The following is a 22956-nucleotide window of genomic DNA, read 5'->3' as shown; positions in this document are numbered from 1 at the left end:
ATATCTTAGCAAGCAAAAGTTAATTAGTGCAACTGTACAAAAAAAAATAATAGTTTCTTTAGTCATTAATCTTCAGCATTTTCTTCATCGTCTTCTTCTTGCTTAACTATTGGGACACCGTCTAGTTTTTTAAGCTTTGGTAAGCGCCTGCTAACTTGATCTCTCCAGTCTCCATCATTGGAGTGCTTTTCTTCTATTGGATTGTTAACAAGTAGTAGGTCTTCCAACTGCGCTACCTCAGCTAATTTTTGAAATTCGGCCCAATCTTTAACCCTATTATTGGACATGTATAAAACTTTCAACTTTTTAAGATGATCGACACCTTTCAACTTTTCAATGTTGTTATAAGAAATCCAGAGTTGCTCCAAAGTATCGCCTAATACTTCCTATATAATATAATATAAAATCAAAATTATGCCAATTGCTGAAGAAAATTTTAATCAGAGTAAAGTATCTAATGATAAACAGGTGAAGCTAGTCTGACGTGTTTGGTATACGTTTTTTAGAACATGATACATTTTTAGTAGTTTAGAAGTATCGATAGCACATTGTTCTGTATTAATGCGGTGTATTTTAAAATAAGTATTTGGGTATCTACAGTAATGATTTTTCCACTGCACGATCGCTCATCATTAAATGCATAAAAAGGTTATGCTACATTAATGTGTAACTGTAGACTGATTAAGTATACTATTCAACAACTTGATACTAATCATCTTACCACTCCATTCAAGCTCTTGATATTATTACGACCCAAAGATAGAACCTTTAAATTCTTTAATCCATTCAAATTAGCAATTTTTTCAATAGAATTAGAAGAGAGGGATAATTGTTCACAATTGACCAACATAGATAAGGAAGCATCCATTTTTTCTATCAAAGGTAACATCCCGCATATTTTGATCTTTTTTTCGTCCGCAGCTTTCTTACCAGTTCGCTCTTCCCATCTTGATAATGCATCTCGAACGTTAATTCCTTTCGACATGTTATAATATTAATTAACTACTATACGAAGGTGTCCTAGAATAAACAAGTTAAAAATGCAACTTGTCCGCTGAAAGATTGAACAGTAATATGGGCAGTAATGCTCAAATAAGCTTGATGCTAAACAGCACTTGGAAATCAGCAATATTGTGATGATAACGTACTGTATGTATTAAAATTGACTCCTGTAGTCTGCAAACTTGTATCAAACTTGATCTACTGCATTAAAATCGTATGTAAACCAGAATAATTGATCGTTTTATTGGTATCACGTTTCCATGGATACATCCTCGGTTGGCTTCTACGCTTGCGTTGACGATGGTATAGTACCGTACGGTCTTGACAAAAATGATGTCACCGGTGGGATTCAATTTGTACTGTAGGAGGTACTTTGAGCAAGATATAGTGACATTACTTATGCTAGCGATTCGTATTACAACCCAGTATTTAGTCACATTCATTAGCAATACGTGGAATACAGTATACAATGCGAAATGTGACACCATTCGCGCTCGCTAAAGGAATGTCACTAGCATATTCGTTCAGTGCTTCTTACAGTACATTGGGCGACATTATTTTTACTTCCGTACAATCAAGTACTTTCAGGGTACTGTATGATACTTGTTGTAGAAATAATAGAAATTGTATAACTTGGTATTTTTCAGTTAGAGTAAAGTGGTCGTTTTGCTATCCTATGTCGTAAACATGATGTATAATGTACTGTTATAGGGATATATCGTAAACATGGCTACTCGATTCATATAAATGACATATTCGGCTCATTCTTTCTAGGCTAAGCAGTTCATCTCGCTACTATGTACTGTAGCCTTGGAAGCTGAGCATTCTGCAAAGCTCAGCTAGAGGCTGCATCGCAGAGTAGCATGCGTGCTAACTCTCCATATTATGAAATTAAACTATATTGAAAGGCCGATTCTCTTAATTTGCAGTATATTATACCATTGCCAGGCTCTCTTTGAATGTCAGATTGCTAATATCCATGATCAATTTTCAAGATGAAGTTTTCTTATAAGGTAATTTGATTGTAGAGTATCTGAAATGTACACTTATATCAACGAAATACACGTTGCAGTAATGGAGGCAATGATTGGATTGGCAATTTTGCTGTACATCCATGATAGCATTGACTGCTGTCTAGCAAAAGTATTGCAATATCTAGTATTGGTGATAGCAATTAGTTTTCGATTATAAAAGAATAGGTAATGATAGAATTGAGCTGCAGCATACAATTAGAGTACAGGTTAGATCGATTGACAAGATTTAACCATCAACGTCCATGATGCGTGTACTGTACCTCTATCTACTAGGCTTGCAACTAATATCTTCTTCTTATTCATGGTTAGTTTTCCAACCTTTGCGGAACTGTTTATAAGCGTGGCAATATCCTTTTCACGCCTAACGAATGCCTGTTGAGTCCAGTTGGAAATAGGATTACCATTTTTGATCTTAAGAAGTAAGTCTGCATTGACATCGCCTGAATGGAGTGATCCTCGTTGTTACGTTTTTATTGTACAAGGAGGATTATACGTACGTTAGAACACATTCTATCAATGTTTTATTTCGTTTTGCAGTCATAAATCGCAGACTTTGCCATTCGAAAATGTCAAAAATATTTCAAGAATTGCTTTATCTCCAAATGGTTTACTAATAATAACGGTGGATCAAGGTAGTTATTACTTATCGAATAAGTCGATTCATTTGAGTCTGTGTTAATTCTTGGATGTTCAATTGTTGTTTATATTAATCTTGATAAATTGTAATCAGAGTAACTATGAATGACGATGATCGAGGTGTGTTCTTGTATACGGTAAATATCTTGAGCTCATGTTGTTTGTATAATTGTCAAAAATAGATGGAAAGGCCCTACTGGCTAATATGCAAACCAAGACTGTATTTCACAGATTCAACTTTAAATCTAAAGTCTATGATATCAAATTCAGTCCAGATGGGAAGTTAGTCTTCTTGTATACTGTAATTTCGATGTATCTGCTGCGTTGAAAGTACTTGTATTTAACCGCTTGATTGCATTAATAATTGCTAGATATATTGCTGTAACACATCAAAAACATGTAGAAGTTTGGTTAGCTCCAGCACACGATGAGAAAAAATTTCAGCCATTAATTCGCCATCGAACTTATACAGGACATTACGATAACACTCTGTGCATCGACTGGAGCTGGGATTCAAGGTTTCCAACTAATAAGAATTATAATTGATTTTTAATTTATTAGAGTAGAAGACCTAAATTATAATAATTATTAATATTATTTGTATGTACCATGGGGTTCTCTCGACAAGTTGATTTAATGAAGCTTGTGCATTTGAAAAATAATTCATTTTTAAACACTTAATGCCTTATATAGATTTTTCGTTATTGGATCGGAAGATATGACTTCGCGCGTATATTCAACTAATCCAATGGAAGATTTTGCACCAGTGACGCTACCGGGGCATAAAAGTGCGATAGTATTGAGCTGTTTCACTGAGAAAAGCCTAAATGTACGCTTTTTAATATTCATTTATAAATTTTAATTTTTAACTTATAATAAACCTTATGGGTAATAATTTTCTAATGATACCACCGTATTGTAGATCTATACTGTGAGCAAAGACGGTGCCTTATTCATTTGGCATTCAGTTATAATGGCTGCAAGTGATATTGCAGATGGTGCACCCCCTAATTCAGAAGATACAGACAGTAGGAAAAAGAAACCTAAAAGAGGCTTATATAAATGGACAAAAAATGCAAAGTTCGTTATTTATGCATTACCTTCGGAAGTATTTTGCTATATATACGCGTAAACGGAATACTTATACGTTTGATCTTAACAGTAATGAAATTACTATGTGTCATATCATAATCCAACATAGGCATTACTTCAATCAAGATCGTGCCGAAGTAACATGTGCTACTTTACATAAGAGAGACAATATGCTAATCGTTGGCTTTAATACCGGAGTATTTACTCTCTATGAAGTCCCTGACTTCAATCTTATTCACTCCTTGAGGTAACTCTTACGGTGCTATTATATTATCATTAAAAGTTCTAGTATTAATAAATTATACAGTAAAGTTATAAATTTTACATCCAATTGACAGCATATCTCAACAGAAAATTACTACTGTTGCTATTAATGAAACTGGAGAATGGTTGGGGTTTGGTTGTGCTGGAATGGGACAGCTATTAGTATGGGAATGGCAAAGTCAGACATATATTTTAAAGCAACAAGGCCATTACTATGATATGAATGTATTATCTTATTCTCCGGATGGACAGATAATTGCTACAGGAGGAGATGATGGCAAGGTAAATCATGGTTATGTATATTTATTTTTATTTGCATACCTTATAGACTTGCCATATGAAATATCTGCATATGATTTTCAGGTCAAATTATGGAATACATCTTCTGGATTCTGCTTTGTTACCTTTAGCGAACATAATTCAAGCATAACTGGACTTGCATTCAAGTCCAATGGTCAAGTAGTTGTTTCAGCTTCTTTAGATGGAACGGTACGAGCATTCGACTTGATACGGTAAGACAATACTTTTATTAACTGTTGGAAACTACATCACGGCAATATTTGTTTGATAGACTGAAAATTGACAACCTTTTTGATGGTACAGCTACCGAAACTTTAGAACGTTTGTTTCGCCATTTCCAACTCAATTTTCATGTCTTGGCTTAGATGGTGATGAAATTATAGCTGCTGGCTCGCATAATCATTTTGATATTTACGTATGGTCAATGCAGACTGGTAAACTATTGGAGGTATGATTTGCTCATTGCAACAGCTGTTTAGATGATTATTGTGACCACAAATATCAGCTTTTGCTTCTTATAAAAAGATAAATTTATTGAAGTAAAAAAAATTTCGCATTGCTTTGCCTTGAAATAGATTTTAAAAGGTCACGAAGGCCCAGTTTCGTCCTTAACATTTAGTAAAGATGTCACATTACTAGCCTCTTCTTCTTGGGATATGACCGTTCGATTATGGAAAATATACGAGAAAAATACTGCTGTGGAATGTTTACAGTTCAATTCGATCGGTAATAATAATAATGTTAATAGGGATAGCGTGTGATAATCTTTTCTAAATTCTATGTTTCAATAATTTATTATTTTAGCAACTTTTACAATCTTCAGCCCCAGTGGTAAAGAATTAGCAGTGGCGACATATAATGGCGAATTATCATTTTGGAATAGTATAGATGCAATGCAAACCCGATCAATCGATGCCAAAGCGGACTTAGGTGGAGGTAGAAGTTCACAGGATATTATAACAGCTAAGAAGTCAGCGGAAGGAAAGTTAGTTTGACAATTATTTGAGTAGTAATATAAAAGTTGAATACTATTTTAAAACAACGATTTAACGATGATTTATTATTTGAAAATATACGCATGTAGATGCTTTAATTGTCTTTGCTATTCTGCGGATGGTGAATATGTCCTAGCAGGTGGTAGATCGAAGCGTATTTGTATTTATAATATTAACCAACAGGTACGCATAAATTCTCCGATTTCTACACATTTTGTATATATAGTACAACGAAAAATTTCAAAATTTTGTTCATAACTGGCCATCTGTTAGGTTTTGTTGAAAGCTTTCGAAGTATCACGTAATCTATCTTTGGATGGTATTCAGGTTATTTGTCATTTGTATCAACACGTCTATGACAATGTTGTTGAAGATGTGAAAGAGGAATAAAATCTTACTTTGTATACTGTAGGAATTTTTGAATAGCCGTTTGATGACAGAGGCAGGACCATTAGATCAGCTAGATTTAAGTGATGATAGTGATAAGGAAGACATTACATTACCTGGTGTCACTAAAGGTTGTATTAATACTTGATAATGTTTCATCATGTAATCAGTAGTATGTAAGTACTATTTCGGTGCAATTTGATTTATATAGGTGATATGAGTTCCAGAAAAGTAAGACCTGAAATACGAGTGAAAAGTTTACAGTTTAGCCCATCTGGTATGACGCTACGACTATTTTTTAATAGCTAAATCTGCCTTTTATGCGTAATATGCTCATAATTTATATTTATATTTAGGCCATTCATTTGCTGCTGCAACAACCGAAGGTCTGATGATTTATTCACTGGATTCGTCATTAACCTTTGACCCGTATGATTTAAGTATCGATGTTACCCCTGAAACTATTCGACAGAATTTGCAAGATGGCAATTATCTTGCTTCGGTAATGTTAGCTTTCAGATTAAATGAAGTTGCTATCATTCGTGAAATTATTGAAAATATCAAGCCTGACAGCAGTAAGTACTGTTATAACGTCTGATAAGATCGTATGATTATGATGGAAAGTGTTACAAGCAAAAATACTGTATTATTTGCCTACTTAGTTGATTTGGTTTGCCAGTACTTACCATTGGTCTACGTAGAAAAAATTCTTCAATTTGTTGCGTTCGAGTTAGAAACATCACGTCACCTAGAATTCTATCTCATCTGGTCTAATCGATTGTTAATGCATCACGGTACTGCTCTGAAACAGAAATCGGGAGATATTATGCCAATTTTGATTTCACTACAAAAGAGTATTAAGGACAAGAAAAATGATCTATCAAAATTGTAAGATGTGATACCTCTACGTACATGAATTTACGTAAGCACCGTTCTGACATTTTTTAGGTAATTAAGCTGCTTATATTTTTTATATAGGTGCAATAGTAATAGATCCACGTTAGAATATATATTAACGTTAGGAGAGCTTAAACAACGGACATCATTGACTGAAGATGATGATAATGAGGAGCTAATGCTAATGGACGTGGATGAATGATATTTTTGTACACTATGACTTTGCAGCACACAATCGTATTGTATCTGAGATGATAATCGTTGCAAAGATGTCTTTGTCGCCTAGTGATGATTAATAATCTATTTCAGTGCAATCTATATCCATAAAATTGTGCTTAGCGATCAATGATAACCTACATCAATATCAAATTGGCTTTTGTACATATTGTAAGCCAATTTATATTCTTCATATTATCTTAGGCAGTTTTATATCGGATTGACATTCATTATAAATAAATAAAATACTCGTATTTAAGAATAACTTCCTAATATTGATTTTAAAGACTTCTAAGCAATGTAAGCAAACACTTTGACTTGATTGGTGACAAGGTTGTCCATCGACATATTGGTATCGTTAAAGATTGAGACACCACTCTCTTTAAGAACTTTCTAGATTTATTATTATATTCAACTAACTTTATTTGGCAAATCACAGTAAAATGAAGCTTGAAGCCCGATGAAACCGATACATGATAAAAGTACTAAGTTTCGCTGTTGCAATCTCATACATGAAATGATCCGTAGCGTTAGCAATTACAGTATATACGATGAAGCAATAGATTATGCTACTAAATTATGAAGGAAATTTTAACATTTTAACAATTGCTTGGTTACAACATTGTTCAATAGATAAAATTAGAGACGATAATAGAAATAATATTATTTTCATAACTTGCTAGATAGAGCGGCAACTCCCGGTAGATTTTTTCCTAACATCAAGTAATTGGAATAATACCAATGTGTTAGAAGAAATTTAGCTGGCAGTAAAGTATTTATACATTGGGGGAAAATAACTATCATACCTTCTAACAGTTCTAAACTTGCACCACCACCGGTGCTAACATGGCTAACTTTGTCTTCAGTACGGAATTTAGCAGCGCATGTAGCTGTATCTCCACCACCGATGATAGTTATTGCACCATTCTTAGTAGCTTCAACGACGGCCTCCATGACCCCTTTCGTTCCGCAAGAAAATTTTTCGAACTCGAATACACCAGGAGGTCTAAAAATGATGTAACAAAAAACTTAATTATCATAACTACTCGCGGATTACGAAAAAGTATTAATCAACTACTATCTTTTAGAAAGATCTATGTAGATTATACTACACATAAAATGATCTCAATTGCTCAAGCTTTTACAAACCCATTCCAAACTATAGTCTTTGCACGACTAATGGCTTCTCGAAATTTAGCAATGCTCTGGGGACCACAATCTAAACCCTTCAAAGCACAAAAGTAATAATAAAGATGATTAGATTCCTACTGCATTGGTCAAATTGATGGAAGAAAAATAATTTACCTGCCATCCATCCGGTATACCGGACTCTACCGTTGCTGAGCTGGTCTGAGACAAGCAATAAATGAGAATAATGAGATTATCAATAGTAAATACACGTAGCGAAAGCTGTAAAAAGGAACTAATTAATCAATTAATCTATATCTATCTAATATCTGGGTAAATGTACTGCTGCATCTGGGGAGAAAGCATCTGCCGTGACGAAATCCACAGGAAAATGTAATTTAACTCCTTTGCTTTTGGCTTTTTCCACTAATTTTTCAACTATTTCTGATCCTTCTGCATCAAATAGTGAATTTCCGATCTGTTGTACATTAAGACAACATCAATGTTAGTAAGGTTAGCATATACACCTGCTAGCATCCAATACAGCCATGCTTAATCTATTCATTGTAGTGTACCTGCATGTTATCTAATACTTTGGAGAAAGTGAAGGACATTCCGCCCCCAATAATCATCTCATTCACTTTATCCATTAAATTTTCGATTAATTGAATCTTATCTTTCACCTTGGCTCTAAATAAATTTTTCAAGTAGAATTTGTATAATAATCGTAAATATGTTTTCCAGTTTCGATGAATTATCCATTGATTACATAGACAGTAACGAAATGATACTATTTTGCATACCCGCCAAGTATAGCTAGAAATGGTTGCTTAGGCGATTCCAACGCTTTAGCAAAGTAGTTTAATTCTTTGGCCATTAAGAAGCCAGCAGCTCTTTGTTCTAATGCAACACCGACCATGGAGCTACAGCATAAATAGCGAATTATACGTAAGCAAATTTCTCAGTTATGATATTGTTGCAAATGATGGAATCATGAAACAAATGTTATCATAATTATCAACGGCAAATATAGCTGAATTTGTATCTACTCCCTTATTAAAGTCACGTAGTCGAATGTAGTATTTTACGAACTTATATTACGGCATTGACAGTGAAAGATTTCATGGATTCAAATTTTACAGAATAATGAATATTATTGAAGTACCTATGAGCTCGATGAGCAGTACCAAAGGCGTCGTTAATATAGATATCGCCTAATTTAGATAATGATTCTCTGAAGACAGCAACCTGATCTTTGCTGGCTGTAATCTAGATTTTCAAACGAGCGTATATATTGTCCTCTTAAAACTGATGTATGAAAATTTTCTCCAGATACCGCCACACGGTCAAATAGTACAATTTACCTTCTTGCCATTGCTATCGACACCTTTACCTTCTTCTTCGACGTGAAAGCGTAGATTTTCTAGTAGAATGATACTACCTACAACATTGATATGCTATCGTAAGAACTTATCTTACATAGATGTGATAAGTGTTACGTATGTCTATTACTAATAAGATTATTTCAATTTAACCTTGACGAGGGTTGCTGCACGCCTCTTCAACAGACTGACCCACACAGTCATCTAAGAAAATGACACTCCTATAATGCAAGTAGACCAAAGTGGCATTGTTAATTGAGTAACCTTAAATAGTCTATTATGTCCTCCCGTAGGAGAAGTAAGAAGCAATTTTATAGTATGAAAACAAAGGATGGGTATTGAGTAAGTTGCTATCAAAATTATACTGCACTTGTTTCAATTTCGACATACCTCTCAAGAAGGCGCTCTAGTTCACCTGCTACTGGAGCAAGGGACATTTTTGGATTACGATTACCATTTGGGCGACCTAAGTGACTCATTAAAACTACCGATTTGGCTCCATTATCTAAGACATGCTTGATGGTTGATAAGGCAGCAACAATCCTATGATAAAGTAAAACTCCGTAATTAATTTTGAGTCAATTCTTCAGGAGGTGCATTGTCAATTTGGAATGGCACTTTAAGAGGTCAGAGATGCTTTGATCGTGCAATTGTGAGATAAAATATAACAATCGTAAGGCTAGAAGTTCTTTAAGCTCGGTAACAGAATGACTTTTACAGTAGTTACATTTACATTATCCTTGATTCAAACTACGAGTGGTATCACCGTGCACATCATAACTGTTGGACTATTGCAACTTGATGCAAGAACTATCTCAATAAAATCCTTTCCATTGCTGGCCATGGCTGAAATAAGGAATTTCTAAATTTATGGCTATTAGCTGAGCAGCATCAATTTACCGTCGTAATATTGTAAACGAGCCTTAATTGAAATTATCCATGACAAGGAAGAGCTTTTCATCATAATTCTGAGTTGTTTAAAAATGACTACGTGACTTTAACTCAGCTTTTATGTCGGTTATGATGATTGATGATCGAAATTATCCATGACAAGGAAGAGCTTTTCATCATGATTTTAAGTTGTTTAAAAATGACTACATGACTTTAACTAAGCTTTGATGTCGGTTATGATGATCGTCAATTTTTTACTATGGAATCAGTTATCAGCCAAAGATAGGCAATTTATCTTAACCGATTGAAAATGATCGAGCAAAGCTTACCTTTGATTGTTGGTAATGTTCAGTTCTTTATCCAAAGGAACATTGAAATCCACCCTAACAGAAATTTGTCATCAAAAATAAGTTGAATACCCCATGGAAGATGACATAACCTATTTGTACTATTGCTATTATAGCATTTCCATTGATGGGGACATTACTGTAAACTGATGTTGTTGTCGCTACTACAACATTTTCATCAGGTGTCTTGAAACGTATTGATGTAAAGTCTTTTACTCATATGAGGATTGTACAGTGGATGAGTTTTACTGTAGCATTTTAGCTTTCATTTCAGGTCATTGCCATGGCATCTAGTTGTATTTCCTACTGCAACTTGATAACAACACTACTAGAGTTTCAACAAGTTTGTCGAATGTATTTTATCGGCTATCTCGAGGTTGTACCGTCTAGGCTTGAGTAGCTTGTATATGCGTATCAAGCCATTTACCTCTGGGTAGATACTATCAAGATTCGCAAGGCTTTCGGAGAAATACCCATTGAGGCAAGTCATTCTACAGTAAAATAATGGACTTTTTGGGGGGCTATCGTTACGTTCTATGCTATCAACTTGATTGAGTTCAGCTTGACTTAAGGTAGGAGGAATGATAAGAGCCAAGAGGTTCAAATAGGATTCATAATATTCAAGACTTGTAAGCCTATCCTGAAATCAACATTGAGACAAGTACTACTAGTAACCATGGAGAATTGCAACTTTATACGCATCTTCTACTTTCGACAGTAACATGACGTCGCTTTTTCACTGTACAGTACTGCATAGAAGCGACGTCGCTTGCTAGAAACTTAACTCAATTCAGCTAGACTTAAGGTAGGAGGAATGATGAGAGCAAAAAGGTTGAAATAATATTTTTATAATATTCAAGACTCGCAAACCTATCCTGAAATCAATATTGAGACAAGTACTACTAGTAAGCATGGAGAATTGCAACTGGATACGCCATCTCCTACTTTCAACAGTAACATGTTGTCGCTTTTTCACCGTACTGTATAGTAGCGACGTTGCTTGCTCAAACTCAACTCAATTCAGCTTCAAGCAAGGAAAAAAGACAGGAGACAAGGGATTCAAATGGCAAACTGCCAGCCAATCGATGAATTAAACTGGATCAATGATTCCTATTGCACTAGTGGACCAAGACAGCAAAACAGCAACCAGCCTCGTCCATCGACTGGTTGCAGCATTGAAACGCCTTGCTGCAGCTCAAGACACTTTTCTCGATCATCAGTTTGCTGTCTCGTACCTACTGTAGTTATCATGACATCATCTTATTTCATGAGATCAAGATTACCTAATAAGGATACGCTTATCTTGGACATTTAAGTCACTGACAGTTAACTTCTCCATTGGCTTAAAGAGTTTAGCGTGGATTCCCTGGCAAAACGAATGGCAGTGTGGCAGCTGAGCTTTGCAAAAATGCTGCCAACCGGTGCCAGTATGGAACTCAATGACTGTGCCTCGACTATCACACTAGAGCCATGGACGAACTGCTGGTGTAAATGATATACCCTACGACTGGATTGGGTGATGATGTCAAGCGAGGGCAGCAACAGCAGTTTCCAACTTGTCACGTAGGCGCAAGTCGGCCGTGAAAGGCGGATCCACCACTATGGTCACCGACGCCGTTGGAATTACTACCATTAGTATGGCATTGGTTGGATGATTGATACCCAGGACCACCACTATCCTTGATTGACTGTGACAGCAAGAGCAAAAATCATGTCACTGTACTATAGGGTAGGCCAATTCAGTCAGCAAGTTATGGACTGAAATAGTGTGGTTATACAGTACACTCAGCAATCACTGGTGGATAATATTTGTTTTCCAGTGGCTAGACTTGAGTCGTTCAAGTACAGTAGTCTACTTAAAGTTGTACTAATTCAGTATCATCTGTCTACCATGGCAGTTTTGTGTTAGCAACTTTGCAAAAATAATGTCACTCTACCGTGTGGAATACAGTCTACAGTGTACAGTGTACAGTACTATATGCACAATTTGTACACTGCCGATCGGACCAACTTTTCTCTACCCTGTCCATTTCTCATTTGTGTACTGTACAGTACACAAATGAGCCAAGCCATAATAACCCCCATGACTCAGATACTCAGCGTCAATAGCCTCAACGGTGATACATTATTGTAAGAGTCTGTACACCCGAACCGTACAGGGGCGACATTCTTTTGGGGGGAAAGGGTTCAAATCCTGTACAGACAGTATGGTAGACGATTTCATCAGTACTCTTTGAATAATGGCATGAAATTGGAGGCACAAACTACTAGAATAATGTATCATCGTTGAAGCGATTGACGCTGAGTATCTGAGTAATGGGGGTTATACTGTATAGTGTATAGTGTACACTGTACAGTACAACTGCACATTCTTCTACTGTACGTACTGTACTGTACAGTACTGTACGGTACTGTACAGCATTGTAACGATACTGTGTACTGTACACTGTACATTGTAGAATGCACAATGGAGTGCAATGAATTTCGATGGAGATCAAGTTATGCATCATTTAATACATCATTTGGACTACAAAATTGTTCCAATTTTATAGGAGTGGATAGAAAGAGATCTGATATACACGTTTGCCTAGTTACTAATAATGGCATGAAATTGGAGGTACAAACTCCTAGAATTATGTATCATCGTTGAAGCGATTGACGCTGAGTTTCTGAGTAATGGGGGTTATACAGTACAGTACAGTATACTGTAGTGTACAGTACAGTACAACTGCACATTCTTCTACTGTACAGTACTCACTGTACTGTACAGCATTGTAACGAAACTGTGTACTGTACACTGTACATTGTAGAGTCCACAATGGAGTGCAATGAATTTCGATGGAGATCAAGTTAAGCATCATTTAATGCATCATTTGGACTACAAAATCGTTCCAATTTTATAGGAGTGGATAGAAAGAGATCTGATATACACGTTTACCTAGTTGAAGGTAAAAGAAAAAAAGAAAAAAACCTCAGATACAATCTTGTAGATGTCGTATACAAGATGGACTGCACGACGCGTCAGAGTGGCAGTACGCTAGCTTACAAGATAAACTACCCTAGCTTACGGTATATTGTACGCTGTATGGCCAACACGGCACATTCATCGTCAACCATTCGTCGAGCATGGCTTGCTTAAGAGCTCAGCTTAGGCTATGGAGGATTGCCAACCGATTAACGCTTCCTCTCGTTGCAAGACAGTATGCAGGTGGTAATGGCCTGACTAGGCAATTTCACTTCAACTATAATCCTATCCATACGGGCATAACAGGTAGGCAGCATTCTATATCATACAGCTGACTATTCACCATAGACAGACGAAGAAAGATGATGCAATACTCAACTGCCAGCTCAATGCAATTTTGCATCGATTCATCATCATCATCGAGCTCATTTCGACATCACCAGTAGGCTATCCACTCTTTTACTGTACGATATAATCGTCTCAGCATTTTTCTCCACGCTACTGCCTTCAGTCCTACCATTTTACTAAATAGGTCGTATTAGAAAGGGACGATGTTGCCTATACCCTAGGCCAAGGTCCCTGCAGTAATGCACTATATCAGCCCATGTCCATAAACTAGTCCAGCACAGTAGTCCCATGGAATAGTTAGTGGATCGAGCTGTAGAGGCTCCAATACTGTGTCAATCAACTTTAGATCGCACAAGACGTCGGGCAAGGTGATTTTGTTTACAATTACAACCAGCCATCACCTTGATTCTCTTTTATTCCTACAGTGTCAATAGCATTCATCTCTGCCGACCATGATATAACATAGAGCTTAGTGTAATATGGTATACTATATACGCATCGAAGGAGCGATGAATGAATTCATTGCTATCCACGAATGACACCAATGATATTGGCGCAGCGCTAAAATACAAACTCTGCCATACACGCAAAATGAATATCAAATAGTCTTAATCAATTATAGGCACAGTTCTTAATACTTTATTACCTCTATAGCTTTACTAACTCTTGTAATGATAGACTACAAGTTTATCTGAACCATCATACCCGTCATCGATAATACAGTACATGTTATCTCACTTTGTAGGACCAAGGGTAATCTCTTCCAGATGGTTATGCTCCAATGGTAAAGCTGAATCTACTGGTAGCGAAAACATCGATTCGGTAAATTAAATGAAGTATAATCTTGACAATAATGCACCCCATGACAGGTGCTGCTCTTGTTCTTGTTAATATGACATCAAAATAAGGGATGAGAAATAGTTCAATCTTTACTAAACCTCTAGTACTACAGGAATGATTAAATTACTACTGCATTAACTCCTTAAATGATTGCCATAGAAAAGTCATCGTGCTAACGCTTGATGTGCATTTTCTTTGTCGCCAATTCAAAAGCAAACAACAACCAGTCAAGATGCTAATACGCCCCAAGTCGATGCAGATCAAGAGAATATCGTAGAAGAGAGCTCAACGGTAAATGAACATATGACCGTCGATAGCGAAAAAATAATAGGTATGTCTATTTGTACATGCTTACATTAGTGGAAAAATTTTCATACGTTGCAAGATAGATACCCCTGGCTTACTTTGCTCTAGTTTCATAAGTTATAATGACATTACGAATAGGAAAGGGCGATACTCATGAATTTCAAGCTGAAACTCGCCAATTGTTGGATATTGTAGCTCGATCGTTATACTCTGAGAGAGAGGTAAAAAAATTATACGAAATGTTTCACTGAAAATTCGAAAGTCTATCACAACGTTATATTTTATCCAATCTCAAAGTTCTGCCAATCTACTAAGGCTGTACTAATACTGTATGTGTATACGCATATCCTATGCTGCTTCAGGTTTTTATACGCGAGGTAATCTCCAATGCTTCGGACGCACTAGAGAAATTACGCCATCTTCAAGTAACAGGAGAGAAAATTATTGACGAAGAGTTGCCCTTAGAAATCAGAATCTCAACGGATAGCGTCAAAAAAACATTCACTATTCAAGTATATTAACATACTAACCTAATCGGTTCTTGCTTTCTTCAATACATGACGAAATCGTTTTACATTTAATTGCAAAAACTTCAAAGTAGTCTAACGCTTCCTGCAGTGTAAAATGCCGTGCCTCAAAGATTGTTTCGGTATTTTCATCCATTCAGGATACTGGGGTAGGCATGACAAAAGAAGAGATGATTCAAAATCTAGGCACGATAGCAAGATCTGGCTCAAAGGTAACGCATATGTACCATGTCTAAGAATGTCCGTAGAATGTTTTTTGCGACGCTATTAACATCATATCTGTCTAACCTTTGCATTTTAAGGCATTTATGCAGCAACACGGAAGTGATAATAGCAATAACATCGCTACAAGCATTATAGGCCAATTCGGTGTTGGATTTTACTCCACTTTTATGGTAGCCGATTCTGTGGAGGTGTACTCTCGTTCTGTACTTCAAGATTCTCCCAGCTACCATTGGACTTCTGATGGGTAAGATGCAACATAAAGACCAATTTAATCTTTCCAATAGTTATACTAGGAAATTTTTTTTATTTTGCGTCGCATGAATTATGGTGAAATAAAATGTTTTGTATGTATTATGGGTACAGCACTGGCAAATATAAAATTGCTGAAGCTGAAGGCGTCCAGCGAGGCACAAAAATTATAATTCGATTAAAGGACGATGCTACAGATTTCTCTTCAAATAATATCGTTCAAGGTCAGTTACAGTAAAATTTTTATCCATGTAGACCCAATATGAAAGTTTCTTTTCTTTCTCACTTGCAATTGCAACTCTTTCCTTTACCTCGATTTATTCTTGTGGCAGATTTGATTAAAAAATACAGCAACTTCGTTGGATCTCCGATATATCTCGATGGTGAATGTGCTAATACAGTTGAGGTACGATAGTTTACATGCAGCTGTACACTCTGTAGCCTGTAGTTATCACATAGAATTAACTATACCATGCTATAACAATTCTCTATAGGCGTTGTGGACCAAAAGAGCAAATGATATATCGGATCAGGAACATCAGGTTAATTGATTCAAAATAAAGAGAAGGCATCAACGCCTTCTATATACACTATACACAGTATACCTAATTTTAGATACTGTATCAAAACGTTCATAAAAACACTCGACTGGCAACCTACTGACTCACATGTATTCTTTATTAGGACTTTTACCGATTTATTGCTGGCGGATTTGATACCCCACTTTACAAGTTACACTATACGACGGATGCACCTTTAAGTATACGTAGCTTATTTTATGTCCCGGACGATATTCCAGGGATGTACTTGCAAGGAATTTCTCGCATTGACAGTGGTGTCAGCTTATTTAGTCGTCGGGTTTTAATCCAGGCCAAGTGTAAAGAAATTTTACCTGAATGGTTACGTTTCCTAAGAGGTAACTGACTATGTTCGATTTTTCGCTTAGTACTGTATTTGAATTGAATTAAATGCAATCACCGATAGCAACTGCATCCTTAATCTCCTAACAATGATTTACAATGATATCTTAGGTGTTGTAGACAGCGAAGATATTCCTTTAAACTTAAGTCGAGAATTGTTACAAGATAATGCTTTAATCAGGTACTACCGACGCTTTTCCATGCATTGTGTTATAGACATACTAATTCGTTGTCATAAAATTATTAGAAAGCTTAGCAATGTTTTGACTTCCCGAATCCTGCGTTTCTTTGCCGAAGAGGCGAAAAGGGTAATAGAGATTTAAAAGCATGCTAGCCACCTAAATCATTATAAGTATATGATATACACCTGTTGTTAGCAAAACTGCAATGCCCAATTCAATGTACGTTTTTTAAACACTAGGATCGTGTAAAATTTGAAAATTTTTTTCAAAAATACGGACTCTTCTTCCGAGAAGGTCTAGTCAGCGCTGACGATAGCTCCACCAAGGTAATTCTAATTTTGTCTGTTAGCATATCAACAAAGTAGTCTTATGTGAGATTTCTGTTACGTCTTGCACATTAATACTCATATACTGAGTATAAAAAAAGTTCGTTTATTTGCATTAATTTTATTAGAAAAATAAAATATCAACTGGACAGTGTATACCAAGTAAAACGTAGTAAATCTAGATTTACTTTTACAATTATAGGAAGACATTGCAAAACTGTTTTCTTTCGAATCATCACTTCAAGAGCCCGGAAAATTGACCAATCTAACCGCTTATATTGACCGGATGCCTCCGGGGCGAAAGCATATCTATTACCTATGTGTCCCAAAGTAAGAAGTTGCTCTGCAATATGTTAGCTTAATCACGTTACGATGTACTTTAAACTAACTAATATACTGTGCACATAAGAAATATTATGTAATATGATAATGATTTTATTCTTTCAATCAAAAAGTCGGGCAGCGGCTGAATCATCGCCTTATTATGAAGCCTTGAAAAAGAAAAATGTAGAGGTATGACTTTGCTTTTAAAAAGGAAATCACAAGTAGCTTTTTTATTGCGTAGATGCTCAACGATTTCGCGCTTTCTGAAATGCATAGATCTTATTTGCTTATCATACGCATGACGACATCGTTTTGGAAAGTTTACATCAATTCAAAGGGAAAAACATCATATCAGCTGAAAACTTTAGGGGTGATGAACAAACCGACGCTGTTGATAAAGAGAAATCTGAAGAAGATAAAGATACAGGCAATAATGATTCTTAGTATTAAGTTCCGTTAAGCTATCAAGATGTATTTATGCAAAGTAGTTCTTTTATTTTCTCATGTACGATCATAGTTACGGAAGAAACAGAATCGGATAGATTGCCTAATGAAGATGTGGCAAAGCTAATCGATTGGATAAAAACGGCTCTTGGCCAAGAAAAAGTTTTCGAAGTAAAGGTAATGTGATAAGTAATTTAGTGCACAGATGCTTGACTAGTTGCTTTAGTCATTATACGTATGTAGTAAAGGAATGCCATTTATTGGCAATCAATTTATTAATTTAGATTGTGGCAGCTACCAGACACTACTGCGTGCACTAATCCCTACTTTGTGTATCGTGTTGTATCAGTCTAGATGATATTCTAACATGTTATTGTATTGTCTTATTAGTCTACTGACAACCTGACAACTCATCCTGCTATGGTTTCTGTGCCGGATATGGCAATTGTTAGAAGACTTTTGAAAACCACCGAAATTAATATACCAAGATCTCAGTTTTTGAAGTCAACATTAGAGATTAATCCAAAGTGCGATATAGCTATGATATATTTGTACTACATCTATCTTGTGTACTTAATTTTATATGATAAAACGTGATTTTATCATATGATCGGTAGTTAAGGTCGATTAAAATAAAATGAATGGATGTGGCGCACATGTTATCATCTTACTTATGATCGATTGTTTGTTTTCTTCTAATAGACATGAAATAATGCATAAACTTGCAAAGTTACACCCTGAGAATCCAAAACTGGCCACGTTAATTATAGAGCAGGTATGAAGCTGCGTAGTTAACTTGAATGCATATCATTTGTCAGTGATAGTAATATCATGTAAAATTGGCACAAAAATCTACTAGTATAATATTAATCCTATTTATCTGCCTGACACTTTTCCGGTATATAGATTTTCGATAATGCCATGATTACAGCAGGGCTAGGAGAAGATCCTCGCCCTATGGTTAAGCGATTAAACGAAATATTTTCAAAGATTTTATAACCGATTGTTATTTATAAAACATTCAATAAGGGCATTCCATTTTTAAGCCTGCAATTGCGAGATATATCAATGAGTTCACATTTACCTTACCAATAGCGTGTGTCAATAAAGAATGTTGTACCCAATTTTTATCGTGATCTTGAGGGCTCTTGTTTCTTGGAATTTTTTCTAACGAGCGCTTTGGAGTAAGTTGGCCTTCATGGCATAATATCTTATGGTCATCAACAATTGTAATTACCAAATATAGGCCTCATCAGTAAAGTTACAGTAAGCGATTCTTAGAAAGTTGTGCTCTACGCAGATATAGATTGTATTACCCTCGTGTAGGCTAAGTTAATATTGCACGATAGCAGCAACTGTCTATTTGCTTTAAAGGAGCTAGTCATTGCATCACTGTTATAAAAGTTTATTTACTGTATCACTCCAGTAAGTGTAGACGGGATCGTTATCTTCTAGAGAATCAATGGAGAGATGTGCACTAAATGTAGAAAAATACGCCTATTACGATGATAATTAATTAAGGTACTGGTAGCATAGAACATTGCCAACTATTTCATCACGTACTTCCCTAAGCATGATATAACATGGGATAACCGCTTTTTAGTTCAGATCGAAAAATAGTCAGCAGCAATATTATAAGGATACAGTTTATTAAAATTTCAGCATAAGCTAAATGAAGCTAAATAGTTTGGCTAAATTTAACCGTAGAAATATAGCCCAATAACAGAGCAAGTCACCTACAAATGTGGCAGACGATCCACCAGCGAGTTTTAAAACGTTTCTACAACAAGATTATAACTGAACACTAAGCAAATAATAACTTATTCCAAAGCAAATGGTTATGTCACTTAGATTATAAAGCCTACTATTAAAAGTATTGATAACAATGTAACAAATTTGTTCTAATTATGAATGAAACGATATTGGGAGTATATCTATGTAGCTCTGAAGTAAATCAATATTAAATAAAGCCTGTAAACCATCTTGTCAGCTTTTTGTCTAATATAACATGTCTGATGTAATCATAATTATTCCTTTACTGTATACATGTGTGGTGACAAATGTTTTTTCTGGAATGGTTCTTGACGTAACCAGAACATTGTATTCTATTTTGCACATAAACTTTTTCTCTTGTTGATGTCGCCATAATAATAAGCATGAAATAAGGATTAAACATTCATTTAACCAGACTTGGTTGACATGATCAGAGCTACGATCAAACCGTAAAGACCCAATACTTCGGCAAAGATGAGGATCAAGATCATACCGACGAAAAGACGTGGCTGTTGGGCAGTACCACGGACACCAGCATCACCTACAATACCGATAGCGAAACCAGCAGCCAAACCACTAAGACCAACACTTAGGCCGGCACCAAGATCGACAAAACTCCTACAAGAAAATCCATTTCAACAAGATTAAAATGCGTCAAGTTCAAAAAATGTTCAAAGATAGAATCATGGTTAAGTTTCATTGACATTGGTAATGGGATCAACATACTACAGCGTGCTTCAACTCATACATCTTCTATTGAGATCAACGTAACATGTGGCGCAATATGGGCAACTAGAATAAGTTGATTACACGCGCTAAAAGCTATATCTTGAACATGAAAGGTGAATTTAATGACCTTAATAGGGTAATGATTCCATTTTACTGTTTGTGACAACAGTTCAAGAATGAAATGCTATTTCAATGTCGTTGTAGCATTGGATTGTCTATCTAATTCTACGATCATCAAGAAATGAAGATCACTGAGAGAGAAGTCATCTATTGTCCTAGAATACTATGTTGGTTCGATAGAGAAGTGATCGGACTAGATATTTTTTGGAAAGAGAACTGATAGTAAAATGGCACTACTACGTCGAAACATTCGAAAAAGAGGAGGAGGACGGCGGACTGTATCTTATCTGATAGCAAGATATTATTGTAAGTAGGAGTTGGAATTCACTTCAATGGATACGATAGGGCGACTATCAAAAGTATTTTAGATATTCATGGCTACCCTATTCTCGCTTTGAACTGGTTGACTGACCAGTTCTTGATACAAAGACAGTACAGTAAGTTGTTATGACGATAATATCTAGGGAATTAATATCGAATATTGATATGCTTTACGGGCAGTCTCTTCCAAACTAAATGATTGTAATGTAGAGTAAAAGTCGATCGAAAGCAATATACCATGACGGGAATTCAAGTTAAGACTACAAAGGTATATCAGCGACTAGCATGTGTCGCGTTAGAAGGGCATATTGGTACACATATGTTCCCTATTTCTTACTGGCGGTGTACTTACATAAACAAGGTATATTCGGTTGGCTTGACTGTAAAATAAAAGTTTAAGTTAAGGAAAAGCAATATGATGTTTGACACAGTGTGTGTATCTTTTTTATTCCTCCTGTACTGTAATATCTCTTTTGAGTTGTACGATAATTCACATTATTTTATGTGGATGTTAAGGATACTTCTGTTGGCGATTAAAACAGCTACTACAAGACCATAGATGGCAATGATACCAGCCATAACTACGGGAATGATGGACTTCATAATTAATTCGGGCCTCATAACAGACATGGCAGCGATACCAGTACCTGATTTTGCGGTACCATAAGCGGCTCCCAAGGCTAAAGATAAGTAGGATAAAATAAAAGACATGATGAGAAAAAAAAATGGTAGACTTGTCATCGACCACCATGCACTCGCAAGTTGAAACGCTTTATCAACCCCTGCTACAACTGTATACAGTACAGTACAACATGGTGGGAAAAATGACACTTCTACTGTGGCCAAATTGACCGTTCCCTCTTCTGACAACTAAAAAAACTTTCCACTTACCGCTAAAAACCATAGCTGCTGTAGCACCCATCACACCAAAGAATGGCGTATACATTGGAATAGCGTTGGTATCAGTCATTTTGGAAAAATAGTTTTTTTCTAAGCAAGAACTATACAGTAAAAAATGGCCAAGTTGGAGCGAAAGCTGCGTTTGCCTTGATGCCGAAAGAGAGAGTGAAAAGACTTTCCCAATTGACTGCCACTTAACGCATAGCGAGTGACACTAGATGATGACGTAAAGCGAAGTCAGTCGACGACGAAGTGCGATTGGTGCAATGGGTGTCACGTGCCAGTTGCATCACAATTCTGCAGTGCGGCGCGTGACTATGGAATGATCGGTACAGTACCCGATGAGCTGGATGCCACTGTCGGTAATCTTTTTCACCACAGTACACAGTACTGTACACTGTACACTGTACAGCACTGGTTTGTATGGGAGCGGCATGGCGGCACTACAGTACATTATACTGTAGTGCCGACGTTCCCGACCGGAATCACTTTGCACTGTACTCTACAGTACTACAAAATACTCTTCAAAATTGTACCTCGACAGTACAGTGTATGATACCAATTATCCTGTATATGGCAAAACACCAGCGTCATCGATCAGGCGCTGGCAAACCAGGAGAAATACTGTATGCACATTGTACAGTCTACAGTACGTGTACTGTAGCACTGTTCAGAGTCTGTGCAACATAACCCACCATATGGGAACAGGTGCTGGATCAGTGGTGAGAACAAGCACGCAATCAGTAGTCAGGTTGACGATCACTGACTGAGTAGTTCACCATGATCGAACGATGGCTCAGCTGGCTGTCAGCGCTTGACCATCAGTCCGTGACCCTTGTACCGTACACTCTGTACTGTATTGGAATCATGGCAAGCAAGCACGACA

The 22956-nt window shown here is 36.3% G+C and overlaps 5 protein-coding genes across 5 annotated transcripts; 2 read left to right on the top strand and 3 right to left on the bottom strand.

Moving 5' to 3' along the window:
- Positions 1–65: 65 nt before the first annotated feature.
- On the bottom strand, positions 66–985 carry TRIADDRAFT_56121 (uncharacterized protein; the record flags this gene model as incomplete). Its single annotated transcript, XM_002112227.1, has 2 exons — positions 66–386; positions 722–985. 2 exons carry the CDS (start codon positions 983–985, stop codon positions 66–68), a joined length of 585 nt encoding a protein of 194 aa, XP_002112263.1.
- Positions 986–1997: 1012 nt separating this feature from the next.
- On the top strand, positions 1998–6602 carry TRIADDRAFT_50274 (uncharacterized protein; the record flags this gene model as incomplete). The annotated part of the gene is made up of 19 exons (XM_002112681.1): positions 1998–2015; positions 2346–2455; positions 2574–2668; positions 2855–2954; positions 3044–3190; positions 3366–3501; positions 3595–3752; positions 3874–4011; positions 4103–4310; positions 4392–4540; positions 4632–4776; positions 4904–5054; positions 5133–5313; positions 5413–5506; positions 5597–5650; positions 5736–5841; positions 5922–5987; positions 6067–6285; positions 6373–6602. The coding sequence occupies 19 exons, from the start codon at positions 1998–2000 to the stop codon at positions 6600–6602; spliced, it is 2505 nt and encodes an 834-aa protein (XP_002112717.1).
- Positions 6603–7492: 890 nt separating this feature from the next.
- TRIADDRAFT_63295 (uncharacterized protein) lies at positions 7493–11910 on the bottom strand (the record flags this gene model as incomplete). Its single annotated transcript, XM_002112226.1, has 13 exons — positions 7493–7536; positions 7630–7829; positions 7973–8049; positions 8129–8173; positions 8295–8429; positions 8527–8641; positions 8755–8874; positions 9117–9220; positions 9316–9392; positions 9487–9554; positions 9724–9876; positions 10554–10607; positions 11855–11910. The coding sequence occupies 13 exons, from the start codon at positions 11908–11910 to the stop codon at positions 7493–7495; spliced, it is 1248 nt and encodes a 415-aa protein (XP_002112262.1).
- A 3242-nt stretch (positions 11911–15152) lies between these two features.
- Positions 15153–19226, top strand: TRIADDRAFT_25786 (uncharacterized protein; the record flags this gene model as incomplete). The annotated part of the gene is given in 18 exon segments (XM_002112680.1): positions 15153–15251; positions 15393–15542; positions 15698–15769; positions 15860–16026; positions 16146–16255; positions 16364–16437; positions 16526–16573; positions 16716–16947; positions 17063–17132; positions 17199–17259; positions 17373–17459; positions 17662–17789; positions 17915–17972; positions 18060–18226; positions 18245–18404; positions 18618–18754; positions 18930–19002; positions 19134–19226. The coding sequence occupies 18 exon segments, from the start codon at positions 15153–15155 to the stop codon at positions 19224–19226; spliced, it is 1986 nt and encodes a 661-aa protein (XP_002112716.1).
- A 639-nt stretch (positions 19227–19865) lies between these two features.
- Positions 19866–22254, bottom strand: TRIADDRAFT_63114 (uncharacterized protein). Its single transcript, XM_002112225.1, has 4 exons — positions 22062–22254; positions 21692–21850; positions 21523–21550; positions 19866–20618 (listed from the first exon to the last, which is right to left on the bottom strand). Exons 1-4 carry the CDS (start codon positions 22138–22140, stop codon positions 20408–20410), a joined length of 477 nt encoding a protein of 158 aa, XP_002112261.1. The 5' UTR covers positions 22141–22254; the 3' UTR covers positions 19866–20407.
- Between the last annotated feature and the right edge of the window lie 702 nt (positions 22255–22956).

The sequence above is a fragment of the Trichoplax adhaerens genome, genomic scaffold, assembly GCF_000150275.1.
Source record: "Trichoplax adhaerens TRIADscaffold_5 genomic scaffold, whole genome shotgun sequence".
Taxonomy (NCBI): Eukaryota; Metazoa; Placozoa; class Uniplacotomia; order Trichoplacea; family Trichoplacidae; genus Trichoplax; species Trichoplax adhaerens.
This window is presented reverse-complemented; position numbering and strand designations above follow the sequence as displayed.